This window comes from Camelus dromedarius, chromosome 2, assembly GCF_036321535.1.
Source record: "Camelus dromedarius isolate mCamDro1 chromosome 2, mCamDro1.pat, whole genome shotgun sequence".
Classification (NCBI taxonomy): Eukaryota; Metazoa; Chordata; class Mammalia; order Artiodactyla; family Camelidae; genus Camelus; species Camelus dromedarius.
This window is the reverse complement of record NC_087437.1, coordinates 62,706,302-62,722,613: the sequence shown is the minus strand read 5'-3', so window position 1 is coordinate 62,722,613 and position 16,312 is coordinate 62,706,302. Positions and strand designations below refer to the sequence as shown.

General features: G+C 46.4%; 1 protein-coding gene across 18 annotated transcripts in view; it reads left to right on the top strand.

Annotated features, from left to right (window-relative positions):
- KALRN (kalirin RhoGEF kinase) overlaps positions 1 to 16,312 on the top strand; it is a 608,090-nt gene that overhangs the window by 552,289 nt on the left and 39,489 nt on the right. For all 18 annotated transcript variants that reach the window (XM_064494426.1, XM_064494420.1, XM_064494419.1 and 15 more), the window contains 9 exons: positions 4,298 to 4,364; positions 5,833 to 5,936; positions 6,119 to 6,188; positions 6,517 to 6,603; positions 7,429 to 7,521; positions 8,302 to 8,352; positions 9,220 to 9,297; positions 12,442 to 12,627; positions 12,998 to 13,169. In XM_064494426.1, coding sequence (XP_064350496.1) covers positions 4,298 to 4,364; positions 5,833 to 5,936; positions 6,119 to 6,188; positions 6,517 to 6,603; positions 7,429 to 7,521; positions 8,302 to 8,352; positions 9,220 to 9,297; positions 12,442 to 12,627; positions 12,998 to 13,169 — 908 coding nt within the window. The remainder of the gene's footprint in view (positions 1 to 4,297; positions 4,365 to 5,832; positions 5,937 to 6,118; positions 6,189 to 6,516; positions 6,604 to 7,428; positions 7,522 to 8,301; positions 8,353 to 9,219; positions 9,298 to 12,441; positions 12,628 to 12,997; positions 13,170 to 16,312) is intronic.

The window sequence follows — 16,312 nt, the reverse complement described above, 5'->3', positions numbered from 1 at the left end:
TCCCCACACTGTGTTTCCATTGATACCATTCATTCTAAGTAAAGGTGACCTAGGCCTGTACAGTGTGGCGTTGATCAACAAGGAGCTCCTGTGGCACTGACTTTAAGAAATTTCATCTGAAATATTTTCTGTGAAGTAGGGGCTATTACTCACAAAGTGTGGTTGTAACCAAGGTCTGTTAGAAATGTCAAACCTACTGATAAAAAGAAAACAACAAGGCTCAAGGGACTCTGGGACCATTACTGTGGCCCCATATCGAAGAATCCGTGGTAGAAGGTTGGATGGAGTTTCATCCATCAGGATGCGTTTCCCCACATACAGGAAAGTAATGTATGGAGCTGTTGTGCTACCAGGCCGGGTTCTACCTCCAGCCCTTCTCCAGAGGTTTTATTTATTGGGGAAAAAAAAAAAACCTTTTTATGTGGTGACCCTTTTTTTTTGCAGCCCAAGTTTTTAAAATTGAGATACAGTTGATGTACAATATTAGTTATAGGTGTACAACATAGTGATTCACAATTTTTAAAGGTCATACTCCATTTATAGCTATTATAAAAGAGTAGCTATAATTCCCCCATGTTGTACGATATGTCCTTGTAGCTTATTTCTTTTATACATAATAGTTTGTACTTCTTAATCCCCTCCCCCTATCTTGCCCCTCCTCCCTTCCCACTCCCCACTGGTAACCACTGGTTTATTCTCTATATCTGTGAGTCTGTTTTCTTTTTGTTATATTCAGTAGTTTGTTGTATTTTTTTTAGAGTCCACATGTAAGTGATAATCATACAGTTTTTGTCTTTCTCTGTCCGACTTATTTCACTGTGGGCTGAGTTCCAGGAAAACCTCTTTACTCTTTGAATGGTTAGGGGTGGATACCTTTGACGCTGCAGTCCGTTTCACAAAAACCCATATGTTATGCAAGGTTTGAGTCATCTACCCTGATGTGAAGTCAATCGTCTATCAATTGGTTTGACCAAGAAGATAGCAGATACCATTCATGCATAACCACAATCCTTCTGAAACTTCAGTTTTCTTGTTTAGGGTTTGACTCTGTTGGAAGCAGAGCTGCTGATGAGTCTTGAACATAGTTGGATGTGTGAGAGGTTATAGACGCAGTGAGAACAGCATAGGCAGGCATAAAATTTTCCTCCCGGTTGCTAATTAGCCTGCCCTTCTCCCTTTAGCCTGGTCGTAGACATGAAGATTAGCACAAATAAATGAGATCAGGTCCTTCTGTTGCCTAGAGATGAGTTACCATTTATGACTGTTTCCTAGGAAACATCATAGCCAGGGCCTGGCCCCCGAGCAGGGCTGCCATCTCTTAGTGGAGATGAGCAAGTGCATGTAAGCTCTCCGATTCCATATTTACCCCCTTAACTTTATGAGTGCTCAGGGGAACCCCAAGAATAGAATAGAGGCAAGGAAATATCTTCCCCAAAGGGAAATTTCTCAGGACTTGTACAAAGCTGGTTCTCCTTAGCTTTTCAGGTTGTTTTTACACAGATGAGGAAGAGTTGGAGCTGATGCTCCAGTCTTGTCAAGCCAAAGCAAAACTTAGATCAGGAAGGTGAAAGCTGATAGTCACGGGGGTGACCTCTGAGGCAACAGGATGGTCCTTGGCAAAGCCCATCACTAATCTTGTAAATGGGGCTAGGAATAGTCATTGAAGCCATTGTTTTACTTCCAGACGTAATACTGTCCACTTTTGCTCCAACAGGCAGAAGTTTGTTGCCTCTTTTATCCACTTGACTCTCTTCCTTCTTCTCATTCTCTCCCCCAACCTCACATCTCTGCACATCCCGAGCTGTCCTGAAAATCCAGCCCTTAGGATGACTCATGCCTCTTACTGTATACTGCCCTTATTCTCCCCTGCTGTATTTTATGGCCATGATGAAAGAGAAAATGTGCCAGTGTTTAACTGTAAATCCTATGTGGGACTGGAGGCTAGAGAACAGAGACTCAGTCCAGTAAGATGTCAAAGGGTTAAATGGGAGATCCATGGAGAAAAGATGAAAACAGGGTTATTTGTCCAGGAGAAGAAAGAAGCTGAGAATGGACTCAATTGTCCTCAAATTTTAGTCACTCATTTATTTAACAGATATTTGTTGAATACCTATTATGTACCAAGAGCTTGGAATACATCAGTGAATGAAACAAACAATACCAACAAAAGAAAAGTCCGTGTTCTCATGGCCAGTTCACATTCTAATGGGAGAGGTCATCCAGTAAACAAAATATAAAATAGATCATGTTGTAGTATGTTAGAAGCTGGAAAAAAGAAAAAAATAGTAAAGGAGGTCAGGAGTATGGATGAGGCTAGTTGTAGTTTTAAATGGTTCTGACATTCGCACAAAGAACAAGAGGAGGTTAGGAACTGGCCTTTAGCCATGGAGGAAAAGTACTCTCAGCACAGGGAACAGCCAATACAAAGGCTCTAAGAGATTTTCTGTGTAAGACCAGCCATTCCCTACCATTGTGAGGGGATAGGGGTCAGAAGTAGGTCTGACCTGTAGTTGGACCAAAGAATAATATTTACTTTGTCAATAATTTTTATTAATAAGAAATGAATATGAAAAAAATGCCTTATTATCAGCTCAGTTGATTTGGCAGTTAATTGTGCACTGCCTTGAGATGCATGTAGTTTAAATCTTCTGTGTGCCTTTTCAGAGTATCTTTTAATGTGTCATTATCTTCCCAAGTATTTCATCCGCTTTTCAAGGGAGGAGATGCTTGGTCCACTGGCAGCACCTAGTCCAGTCCCCTTCCCTGGAGGCTGGAAAGCCTAGGACAGCCTTCAGTGTCAGCAGGTACCTTAGGATAAAAATAACGTCTGGAGGCAGAGAGCTGGATTCATCTCCAGAAGGCCCTTCTAGCCCCAAATTCCCACTCTAACTTTCCTGTGGGTTTTCTTTTACCACTTTCTCCCAAGCGGTAATTGGACCATGCTAAAGATATATTTAAATGCTTTTATTTGGCCTTGCCAGTTCCTTCCTGTGGCCTAAAACACATAATTGTGTGTGTTAGAGAGAGGGAACTGGTTGGAAGTGCTGGACATGCTGATAAAGAGGCATGTGTTCCCCTTGCCTCCTCCCCATCGCCCGAGGCCCCAGACGCAGGGAGTTGGTGGCTTCTCTGTGCTGTATGCAACAAGAATTTCAGATGAATTGCTTCTTGGGTTCAGAATGGCTACCACCCTTATTCTGGGGCCCCTCTTTGGCATCCCAGAACTTGATCCCTTCTGCCACTTGGGCCAAAAATGCAGTTGTGTGGCTGCAGGCAAAACTCTTTTAAACTTAGGTAGCACAAGTCAGACTCTAGGAAGCCGGCTACAGCTACCCTGCCCCTGTGCACAGTCACATGTGTTTTCTGTCCAGCTTTTTACGGGGTTTGATACTCCAGAGAGCCAGTCTGAGCGGCTCAACCAGGCAGCGGGCGACGGTGAGAGCAGAGACTTGGGACTCTGGTACAAGTGGGTTCCGATCCCAGCCCTGCTTCTCACGTAGTCACCTTGGGCAGCACTGCCTCAGTGTCTGCATCGGACAGGGCTGATGATCCTCACCTCCTCCGCAGCTTGAGGAAGCCCGGACAGAGTAACTGGCACAAAGAGGAGGAAATCATTAACAAGAAAGTAAATGTCCTTGTAGTGGTTAAATCGCACAACTGGTGGGGTGGGGAGGTGGCCGTGTTGAAAGTGCTGATTAGGGAATGTCTGTGGTCAGTCTTTCCGGCCTTGACTGGGGATTTTGCAGGCCAGTTACCATGGACACCTATCTGAATAATTGTAGCTTCTATATCTTAAATGCCTGACTTGATGTCAGTGTCTCTGAGACCCAAAGGTTGCTTGTCAAATAAATGTCTTTCTCTTCTTGTTAAGCAAAGAATGGAGCTGACTTGGAGGAGGAAAAGCCTCCTGCTGACCCTTTGGCCTCGAAGCTTTCATAGCTCAGTCTTGCCAAAGCGGCTGTTATTCCTTCTGCCTTGTGTCTGTGCAACTGTTCAGTTATAGGTGAGGGAGGAGGCAGCATAAAGAGTAGAAAGATGAATGCTGGGCTGTAAGCATCGTTCTTCGTCTGGCTCTTGGGTGCTGTCTGGGAAAGCCCTCTCGGTCTCAGTGCCCCCAGCTCCTCACCGGGGGCCCCTCATGCAGGGACCACCGGCCAGCACCTCCCCTGGGGTGCCTGGTGTGGGGTTTGGGTGGTCTTGTCAGAGAGGCACCAAACTAACTTCCCCGTGAACTTTAGTGTGAAGACCTAACTTCACAACGAAAAGGAACCCTCATTGTTCTTGATCTCCTGCTCAGGTTCGTCCTGAATGAGTTGGTACAGACAGAGAAAGACTACGTCAAGGATCTGGGGATTGTGGTGGAGGTGAGTGGATGGCTCAGGGTGGGTCCATGGTCACCCAACCAGGGGCATATTGGGCCATACCTGGGCCCTGAGGGGTTTTAACGTGATGGGATGTATTTCACTCTCCCTGGGTATTTGCAGAAATGAAACTAAAAATGGTAATAGATCAAATAAAATATGTAGGTAAGTTTTTTTTCTTTTCCCCTTAAACTATTAGAAGAGATTTAGAGACAGGTAGGGCCCAAAATGTTTCAGCTTCTTGGTTAGACCTGAATCCATTTCACCTTATTTTAGGTGACCAAGTTATTGTCTCCAAAACTGTTCAATGGTATTTAACATATATACACACATATATATATACATATAACCATATATGTAAGAGTATATATGTATATATGTATATATATTCTTCACAGCTATGAGCCACCATGGACACTAAGCAGGTCAAGCAGATCACTCTTAGTAAAACCTTGGGGCTTATATGTTTCCTTAGATTTTAAGGAGAGCATTATTGATAGCAAGGGGACAGACAAAGAAGAAACCACCAATAAGGCAAGATTAGCAGGTCCACAGGTAAGAGTCCACTTGGAAGTAAATAAAACAGCTCTCTCCATAGGGGTTTACTTTAGGGGGACTTAGACACTTGGATGAGAAAGTCTAAGAAAGTAAATGGATAATTTAGATGGCTTAGCTCTGCTGTTAATCACCTTAAATGAAAGGATATGAAGTCTGAAAAGTGAATGCCGGATAGCTAAATCACCTGCTGGTTCCTTACATTTGGTCGACAAGTCCCCATCTTATGAAACCTGCTGATTTAGGGGTTTGTATTTGCCTATCCTGAGCCTTGGATAAACAGGCTAACCTGGCATAGAGAGGACTTGAATTTTAACTTATGGAATCCCCTTCTCCAAGGTAGGATGGGGGCGGCTAGAGGTGCAGCAGCCTCCACATGCAGTCCAACCTAGGAAGGGAGGGCTTGGGAATCTGGAGACCGAGATCCAGGGAAGTCAGACATCACTGGTGTGACATAAGACCAATTATGTAATTCCCCATGCACTGGCTCTCTTATCTGTCAGATGGGGGTAAATGCTGTCTGTACAACCTCACAACTTGATTTTAAAGGTGAAATGAAATTATGTATGATAGCATTTTACAGAATCTCAAGTAGTCACATATTGAGACTTATTTCTAAGTCAGACATACCTAGTTTTGAGCCTTTAAAGACGTAATTCAGTAGGATTGGGAGACTGGAGAGGAACAGACAACTGTTTCTTCTTTGTCCTGCTTTCTGAAGGGGACTGGAGACAGAGGGACCCAGAACTTCGTAAAAGTTTTGTCTGTCACTCTGCACAAGGGTGAAGTCCTGGTTGAGTGGTGAGAAACTGCAGAAGCCCTGGCCCTCGTGCTCACACAGAGGGTGGGCTTCCACGGGGCTGCAGGGCATTTTCCTCCTGAAAATGCTATACTCACCATTGTCTCTGCCCTGCAGGGCTTCATGAAGAGAATAGAAGAGAAGGGTGTCCCTGAGGACATGCGAGGAAAGGATAAAATCGTGTTTGGAAATATTCACCAGATTTACGACTGGCATAAGGAGTAAGTGCTGTGTTGCCCTGAGGACCAGGCTGTCCTGGGGATCCAGGACTCCACCGCCCTCCTCAGGCTTCTGACCTTAGGGGTGGGATTTGGGGAGAGACTTCCATCATTTACCTCTTCATTGAGAAATAATAGGATTCTGAAGGATGCGGTTTCCTTCTCTTACCTCCATCCTCTTTTAGTGTTTTCCTGGCTGAACTGGAAAAATGTATCCAGGAGCAAGACAGATTGGCACAGCTCTTTATTAAATATGTGAGTGTTTCCTTGCAGCCCCTCCCGTCCCCTTCCCCCCGGGCTCATTTACATGCATTTTACAGTTCCTTCTCCCCTCTGCTCTTCCTTCTCCTCCCTCTCTGAGTTACTAGGTGGGGGAGGGGGTTCTTTTTTACTTTCCTGGCAGTCTGGGAGACAGGCTCTTGCCCACTGTTTTTACTCTTCCATCCTTGATATTTAACCACCTGGGTGCGTCCCTGCAGCGTGGGCCATATCTTTGTGCTTGCCTCAGTGTGTAGACCAGCACAGCATTCTGACTGAGTGCTGGGCAGGAGATGCCTGAGCGCCTGTCCCTCTGCCTTTGCAGGAGCGGAAGCTTCACATCTATGTGTGGTACTGCCAGAATAAGCCGCGCTCCGAGTACATCGTTGCCGAGTACGACTCTTACTTCGAAGTAAGCTGCTCAGGCTTGGCTGAACCAGGGCGGGGTTGGGAAACTCCGGCCAAGATCGCCACATTCAGAAACTCCAGCCTGTCATCCATCCACAGATGCCCCCGCTCAGCACTGTCCACCCCTTCTGGACAGGGACGGTGGCCTCAACAGAGCCATTAGCTTCTTACCAAGTTCTCATGAGCACCTTGGTGGAGAGGAGCGGAGCTGGCCGGCGCGGGGACTGCTTGTCGCGCCTGCTCGTGCATGAGGCCTCTGTAACACGGGGGCTGCTTCAGAAGCTGCGGGCCTCCTTCCGGGTCCCAGGAGCTGGCTGTGCCCACACTCTTCCTCACCGGTCCCTGGAGACTTGCTAAGGACCCTCACCTCGTAGCCTCTGCTCCCGGTCCCAGAGGTCTGGCAAGCACCTCAGAGTATTTCCTTTGCTGGAGGAGAGGCAACATCGTTACTTGGAGAGAGCCCTCGACTGAGCATTTGCAGATCTGAGTTGAGGGCCCAGCCCGTGGGATTGTTTGTGTCTTAGGGGAGGGAAGCCCTTCTTTCCTGACTTGGCCCTGGAGTGGGATGGAGAACAGAAAACCCATTCCAGCTTGTCCCTGGGACTGGGGTGAGGACACAGGGTGTGACATCTCGACATGTAAGGAGGAGATGGTGAGGGGTGCTCTGTGTTGGTAATAACAAATGAGCAGTTGGGTAGGCCATTCCACACAAGATTCTAAAACTTTACTGGCAATCACAGAGACCTGCCTTCCTTGCCTTTGAACCCTGATCCAGAGCATCCCACTTCTTTGGTCCCTTTTTTCCTCACGTAGCTCCCTTGTGTTCCAGGAGGTGAAACAGGAGATAAATCAGAGGCTGACACTTAGCGACTTCCTTATCAAGCCCATTCAGAGAATAACAAAATATCAGCTGCTCCTCAAGGTAAGAGGGCTGTGAGCCTGGCTCAGGGCCAGAGAAGGGGCTTCGTCAGGCCTGAGTTAGGGAGCAGGTCAGCGTGGGGATCTGTCTCCACACTTTTCCTGTGAACTAGTTGGGGGCGTGTGTAGGTTTTTGCCTTACCTGCTGGTTATTTTGTGTCAGCTTTGCCCCCAAATAAATTGCATGGCTCTTATTCTTGCCTTGAAGGTTGGTTGTCACCTGATTTTCTTTTTTCCAATTCACATTCTTATTTTGTTGCCATCACTGACTTGGCACCTTTAAAAAATAAAAAGTAAAAATAATAAGAGCATAAAATCAGAGTGGACTACGAGGAGAAGGGAAAGGAAAGGGAAGGCCCTAGAAACCGTAGATGAGTAATACCTACAATGTGATCGTATTTTACTTCCTAAAATCGTTTAATTTGACTTGTCTTCGAGAAATCTGAGGCAAGTGGGCGAGGGATTTAACTGTCCTTTCTCCCATTCCTTCTTGTCATCGTCCCCCTTTCGACCCTATTCACACACTTTCTCTCCCCTTCGCCCCTCCCCCCCTTCCCATAGCTTTGAATCTTTGACTGTTCTGGGGGGTTTTCTCTGTGTTACGATGTTCGCTGTGACCCATAACGTCGTATCTCAGCCACTACAAAGCATTGCCATCTCTGTTAGGAAGGAAAGTCTTCTGGGTGTTGTCTTGGTTTTCATGACGTTAGGTTTTTAATAGTGCTCTCTTTTCCTAACTGATTTCTCCCTCCCCTCACCCTTGCCTGCTTCCCCCACTCACTAGGACTTCCTGAGATACAGCGAGAAGGCTGGTCTGGAGTGTTCAGATATCGAGGTGAGTTTTCTGCTTGGAATGCCGGCGGTTCTTAGAGACATTATTGGATGTCTGCCTCTAAAAGGGAAAGATACTGTCAGGGTGACCGAGGGTCCAGGCTGACTTCTCTCAGACAGCAAGAGCCCCTTGCAAATAGCTGCTTAGCAGGATGAGGACTGGTGAGTAATAAAGAACACATTGAGTGTTTTTCTAGAACTCGAGGATTCGATCCTGAGCCAGACCAGAGCAAGCCCTGCCGGTGTTCTCCATGGCTCTCAGTGACTTGTGGTGGGAAAGGGTGGTATTTGAGCCCTCTAATATCCTTAAGGATTGGGTGCTTCACTGTGCAGTTTTATCCATGAATCCAGGTACAATTTGGGTCGAACATATAAATTATTCCATTTTCACTCCCTCCTCTGCCCCTGAGGATTACTCCCTAAGTGAAGTCCTTTAAGACAATGTCACCAGGGGGATTATTTTAAGCCAGAGAGGTCCCAGACCATTCTGGCGGGTTATCTTAGGTTAAAACCTGTTATGTTTCACAAGTGAGGCTAAGCTGTTGCCTGGGCAGCCAGGAAGCAACAAAGAAAGAAAATGCAAGAAGGAAAGGAAATTGATAATCAAGAGTGGAAAGGTAGGGAAAAGATGGTCTGGATAGCATCCTCCCCACATGTGGTCACTGATTCACGAGGAGCCCCTGTAGATAACCAACGTCTCCCCAACCTAGAACAGAAAACCCCTCCCTCCTCTGAAGTGGGCAGCAGGGACCAGTGTCCTTTCCTAGGATCGACGAGCCACTGGGAGGCCCCTGTCTACTGGCATGGAGCTGCCCTGAGCCCCTGCCCGAGGGCTGCTCCCTGTCCTGACCGCTGTTGTTCTTTCCCACAGAAAGCAGTGGAGTTAATGTGCCTTGTTCCAAAACGCTGCAATGATATGATGAACCTGGGACGCCTGCAGGGCTTCGAGGTGAGCCCTTAAGAAGGCTTCTTAGCCCTCTGTCTTCGGGGCCACAGGAGCCCAGGTGGTGGGGCAGCTTCCCTTTGAAGCCCCATGCCCGCCCTCCCGGCCTCCTTCACTCACCACCTACGCCTTTGTGCCCGAGCCCCTCTGGTTCACATCCTATTTAGGATGTCCAGTGATAGGGCAGTCATGGGAAGTCAACCAAGCTGGAGTCAGAATTCCAGTGGGACTGGAAAGACTCTGAATTCTTTCTAACCGTGAACCTGCCGATGACCTCTTCCCTTTTCTTTCTTGCTTGAAAAATGCTGGGAATGTGAGGGAGAGCAGGACACTGATGGAAGCAGAACCAGAGGGAAATTGGAAAACCACCCCCCTTTTTTCTGAGAGGGTGGTTCTAGTAAGCAGATCTGTATAGTGGCTGGCTATTTAGTTAAACGAATATTTAAAGCTCTAAAACATCACAGTGCACATTTCTCTTCTCTGAAGAGGAGAACCAAGTTTTGCGGGAGACAGCTAGGTGTACCCAGGATTTCGGATTCAGTGAATATGCTAGTGTGCTTGGGCCGCCATAACCATGTACCACAGACTGGGTGGCTTGAACAACAGAAATTTATCATCTCACGTTTCCAGAAGCTCGAAGTCCAAAATCAAGGTGTGGGCAAGGGTGGTTCTTTCTGAGTGCTGTGAGGAAAGGGTGGATTCAGGCCTCTCTCCTCAGCTTGTCTTCATGTTCGCCTGGTGTTCTTCCTGCATCTTCACATCGTCTTCCCTCTGTACACATCTCTGTGTCCAAGTTTCCCTCTTTTCTAAGGACACCGGTCATATTTGATAAGGGCACACCATAGTGACCTCACTGGAACTTGATTCCCTTTGTAAAGACTCTACCTTTCAATAAGGTCACATTCTGAGGTACTAGGGGTTAAAACTTCAACATATGAATTGGAGAAGGGATACACTTCAACTCATAACAGTGAACCTTTGAAGGGCACGTTGACTTTCCTAATTTAAACTTAATAAGTGCCTATTATTAGTTTATATCCAAACTCCATTTATTAACTAATCATAATCTATTTCAAATATTAATATGATATAATAGGAACTGACACAGTTATTGGTTGGTGCTTAATTGTTGTCGAACCCCTTAGAGAAAGATGTGGCTCTTCTGATCCTGTTTCCCAGTAATCCTGCAACCTAAGATGTCATTCCTTTCTGGAGAAGAGGGATTTGGTGGGGTGGAGGTGGGGGGCTAAGCTAGAATAGAGAGAATAGACTAGACTTAAGGCAGACTAGTGCTTAAGTAATTTGAGGGAAAGCTATATTCAGGATTGGGTTAATGGGTTGGTTTCATGATCTTGAGCCAAATTCTTTGGTCCTTTTTGCCCTTCCAGCCCTTTCTGGTGTCCCTGTCAGACTTCCCTTGCTCTCTTGTGACCAGGAACTATATGGAGGGTCTTTTTCGCTATTCATTCTTTCACAGGTTCCTGTTCTCCACAGTAGACTGCAGCATTTAAGAGCAGGGTCACACTGCAGAAATACATCCCGAGTTCTCACTTGGTGTCTCTTTAGTCACACTAGATGAAGTTTTTACCCTTGTTCTCTTGGAATTACACTAGATCTGAGGCTATTCTGCACAGGCCAAGTAATTCCTTTTGCTCTTAGTCCTTGATGTCCAATGTTTCTCTGAGTTGGAGTCTCACTTGCCTTTCTCTTGGTCTCTGGAGGAGCTGACCGCTGACAGGAGGAACAGCGTCTGATGTGCTGTCTGACCCAAGTCAGACTTCACAGGAGCTGTGTGCGTGCATCCATGGAAGGCCACCACAGGAGTGTGGAATGATTTTATCTTTTAAATCAAGCCCCACCATCTCCTTTTTTCATCAAACCCCAGAGAATCTGCTTTGTATTCCTTCAGCTCATTGGGAAAAACCGTGAACATACTTCAATTCCTTCTGAGGTCCATGGTTTTGAGCCTGGGAGAAGTTAGCCCCTTCACTCACATTCTCTCCTTTTAAATCCTCTAGCTTTCCCTTTAGCATTGGCAGGGCTTTAACTCATGGGTCAGGCTCTTACGTAAAATTAGTAGAGCTTTTAGAGCTGGTCACTGGCTTAATATTAACCAAGGTAGAGATAAGCCTGTTTGGCTGCTGACCTTGACCCAGAGGGCAGGTGTTTCTCAGGAACAAAAAAGGAAACTGACTTATGTGTTGGGTGATGTTTGCAGTAAGGTGCAGAGAACAGTCCACATTTGCACTAAAGGGCAAGAGTTATCACCTGAGAGTACAGCTCAGAGGAGGCCCTCTGGCCACTGTCTCAGACATAAGCATCTTCTTGTTGTGGACAGTAGGAAAAGCAAGGCTCTCCAGTAGCATCTGTGAAGACTTGCTGGGTTAGGCTATATTCCCTCTGAAGATGTGAAGGTGTCTCTGAGAATCTGTTTAGAACTGGCAAACCAAATAGGCTCCACCTCCTAGGCTGGGTGTCCAGTGGTCTGGTAACTGGAGGCATTTTAAGGAGGATTACAGGACCCAGAAAAATATCCATCAGCTTATAAAATATGGGCACCTGTCTGTGGTACCTCAATTGGACCCATTGCTCTGCAGCAGGAAACTAAGACTGCAGAATTTCCCTATCCTGAAATAATAGAAAAGCGGGGCCCAACTCATCTGATTTTTCGTGGTCCTGCCTCCATCACCTCCCTTGGCCACAGGTTGGTCTAGGTTCATGGCTGTGGGACCCTCCCGGGTCCAGCCCGTGCTGCAAGGGCCAGACAGCCACACTTCTCAGAGCTCCGAGGACGGAGAGGCCACTTCAGCCCCAGGGCTCCTTTTAATAAAAAACAAGAAGGGCCAGGATAATTCCTGAGCGTCTTTTCGGCTAAGAATTTTACCTTCCTTCTGGCGTCTTCCTGGAGTTTCTTCTTAGTGGTTCCATCGCCTTCTTTCCCTTCCCTCCAGGGCCCTGTGTGAACAGGAAGGTGGCCACAGTCTGCCCTAGATGACTGGGTGGGTCCTGATTCAATCTCTTACTAGAACTTGAGGCTTTCGCTGTGAGGTCTGTTGTCCATGTCCCCAGAGGGGGAGGTTTTGCAACCCAGAGGGCTGTAGTGGTCTCCCCATTTTGCACTTAATTCACCCTGGCCCTCCTTTCCATCAGGGCACCTTGACCGCTCAGGGCAAGCTGCTCCAGCAGGACACCTTCTACGTGATTGAGCTGGATGCGGGCATGCCGTCCCGGACCAAGGAGAGGCGTGTGTTCCTCTTTGAGCAAATTGTCATCTTCAGTGAACTGCTCAGGAAGGGATCCCTCACCCCGGGTTACATGTTCAAAAGGAGCATCAAGGTGAGGATCCCAGTGGGGGTGAGCGGGGACATGGAGGAGCCACACTGGGGGAGCCACTTCCCCAGGACAGAGGCACTGGCATCATGAGTGAGGATCCAGAACATTGAAGATCTTTCTGCCTAGTGACCTCTGGGCTTGGAGGTCGAATATCTGTGAGAAGGGTCAGGCTGAGTGCCAGCCTCTAACGTGATCCTACAGGTTCTCCAGGAGCGTATCATTCACTCAAAGAAACCGAAGTGTTTAAGCTATTAGATCCAGAGCGAATTTTTGGAAACATGTCCTGAAATAAAAACTTGGAGGAATTGTAATATGTTGTTGATTTTTTTTGAATCACTTAGATATAAAAAAGAGGCAACTTGGTTTCTTCCAGATGAATTACTTGGTCCTGGAAGAGAACGTGGACAATGACCCCTGCAAGTTTGCACTCATGAACCGGGAGACTTCGGAGAGGGTCATTCTGCAAGCTGCCAATGCTGACATCCAGCAGGCCTGGGTGCAGGACATCAACCAAGTCTTAGAAACACAGCGAGACTTCTTAAATGGTGGGTACTGGGCCTGGCTTCTAGCCAAGCCATTTCAGGGCACCCCACACCTCTGAGCCTCCTTGGGTCTGGGCTCACAGTAAGTTCTGAGCCCCGATCACATTTATGTGATCTGAAAGCTCGGTAGCTTTCAGAAACACTTTTGTTTAGAAATTTTCTGAACCTGAATATGCAAGTGGACAGACGGGGCATGATAAAGAAATCCATCTTTTCAGAAGAAAGGGTGATCTCTCGTAGCCTCGACATAGGGGATGTGCCTTGTGGCCTCCACTATCGGCAGGTAATAATTGGGGCAAAAGTCTGAAATGGGCACACCCTCTTTGTCTCAGGGGCCAGCTATCAATGACGTATATTTTTCCATTTGGTAACTAATGGCTGGTAATCTCCTAGGTTGTCTAGTGTTATCTAGAGATAACTAGGGGTTTGGCAGATCAGCTCAAATCCCTTTTTCTCCCAACAGATAGGATTGCTAACTCTCAATTTCACTAATACCTTGAAATTTCCCAGAACAAACTGACCTGGTTACAGAGACAGGGATGAACTCTGTGGACCTGCAGGAGCACTGTGTGGCCATATGTGCTCACACGTTGGCACGCACGTGTCCACCCGTGGGTGGGTCACTTCTTGTTATCTAGAATCTGGATTCTCTCAAATGATGCAGATAGAGCACTTGCTGGGTGTCTGGCACAAAACTGAATGCTGTGGGGAAAGATTAAAGGTGACACACTCATTGGGGACGTTGGGCAGGTAGCGGAGTTTCTCTGGGCTTCAGTTGGCTCTTTTGTGAAAAGGAGAAACGATCTACTCTGCCCCCGGCGGGCAGGTGCCATGGAGTTGCAGCAGCTCTGGAAACAGGAAAACAGGGCACACATCCCATAGAGAGCGTCAGTCTCTGTGTAATTGTCAGTTTGTTCCGGAAACTTTTAAGGTTATTACCGAAATTGAGAGTTCGCAATCACCTCTGTTGGGAGCAAAAGGGGATTTGAGCTGATCTGCCAAACCCCCAGTTATCTCCAGATAACACTAGACAACCTGGAAGATGACCAGGTATCAATGTGGGCCACGGTGAGGGACCTAACACATTGTGTTTATTTTAAAGCAAATAAAAAGAGATTGTGTAGCAGGATGCTTTGACTTTTTAAAATAGAACATGAGACTTCAAAGCCATTACACACTTAATGGAGAGTATTTTGGGACCATGCCCCTGATCGCCCAACTGTAAAACAGTTTGGTGAAAAAAAATAAACCAAGTAATCTCTAGGGTTCTTTCTCATTCTAAACTGTCTAAAATTAACCACAAGCCAGGCCCTGAGGGATTGTAATGAAAGTTGTATATAGTTTACACTTTCTGAGTATACGACTTTTGAATTAACGCTTGTGTGGATAAAGTAATTTTAAGCAAAAATATGTGCATATAAAATATATTCAGCAAAATGCATCCTATTGGTTAGGAATTTCTGATAGATTCTAAGCTGGAATGAGGTTTTTAAAAGTTCATTAATTCAGAACAAAGGAAAAATAAGGTAGGACAATAAACCGAAACCGGAAACAATTAATGGCTAATGTAAGTGAGTAAAATAATGGCTCCCATGTACTGAGTCCTTTCTCTGGGGGAGGCACGATGCTAATCATTTCACAGTATTATCACACTTAGTCCTCTCATCAACCTGGGAAGCTAAATACTATCATCCTGTATTTTTCAAATGAGGAAAAGGAGTATCAGGGAAGTTAATAAACTTGTCCAAAGTTGCAAAAATAGTGGTTGATAGAACAAGAGCTTGAACCCAGAACTGGATGACTTGAAATTAGACTCTTACCCACAAAACTGTAGTGGTCAGGCCACTTTTGTCAATGAGACAAAGTGCGAAACAGGATCAGATGTAAGACAGTGTGTCCATCAGCCAGATACAGACCCTGTCAGAAGATGCACGGCTTTCCTGATCCTAAGACCTAAGTTATGAAGATTGAGGCGGGTAGAAGAGTGGAGGCTCCCTATAGTGCTTATTTTAGAAGACATGCTATTTTCAAGCACGTTAGCCCAGCCATTGCATGTAATCAGGTAATGCCCCAGTTCTATACGATGGGCATTGGTTCATCAGATCCGCTCGCTACGGCCTGCGTCACAACCCTCTGCCGTCTACTTAATACTTGGAACTGCGCTTCTTGGGCATAGTCAGTGATTCAGACTTTTTATGGTTCCAAGAGACCTTTCACCTAATAACAGTGAATTATGGAGCTATTACTGAGCTAGCATATCAGAACCTAAATATTGAATGCTCTCCAAGGAGAAAAGCTGAGGTCTGGCTGGAGCCTATCCCATACCTTGACACACTCAAAAGAAGGATGTGATGATGGACTGGGGCCAGGCTTTTACTTATAGACACATGTGCAGCCCACTCAGAGCCAACCTTTTCCTCCTGAGGCCTCAAATAGAAAGGAAATGTTGACCGTATCTTGAGTCCTATTGAAGTACATACCTGTTACTATAGAGATAGCCTTATAATTGAAAACTGTCTGGGTCCCAGCCATTAAACCAATTAAATATTTGCTACAGCGAACACCAGTAGAAACAGCATAATCAGGCCAGCCCTGAAGTCACTGTTGGAGAATTTGACCTGTGTGGCTTTTGCCTGGCTGTACCTCTTTAGTACTCAGACCTTGGAACTTTATCTTAAACTCAGTAAAACAAAGCTCACATCTTTCCCTTCAAAGCAGCTTTTCTTGTGTCTCCTGAGTTCCATTGACCACTGTTCTCTCAGTCTCCAAACCCGAGCAGCCCTCGATTCTCGCCAGCTTTCCCGTCTAGGCTGTGTCAGTCTTATCTCCCGCTGGAGCCCTGGCCACACCGCACCCGCTCCGCATTCCCACGGCTCTGCTCTGGGTCACCCAGGGCCTCTCCTCTGTTACTATCTCATGCCTCCTAATGACCCTCGCCGGTCCCTCCTCCCACCTGCTACAAGGTTAATGTCCTTCAGGCGCACCCTGGTGAGATCTGGTGAGAGCGCCTGGATTTCAAACATTCAGGTTCACTTAATTCAGTCACTTGTCATGATCTTCAGAATTAAATCAGACTCATTAGCCTGGCTTTCTAAATCTTTTAACCATGGCACCTCCAACCTCCTTTACCTGTCTCATCTTCCCTC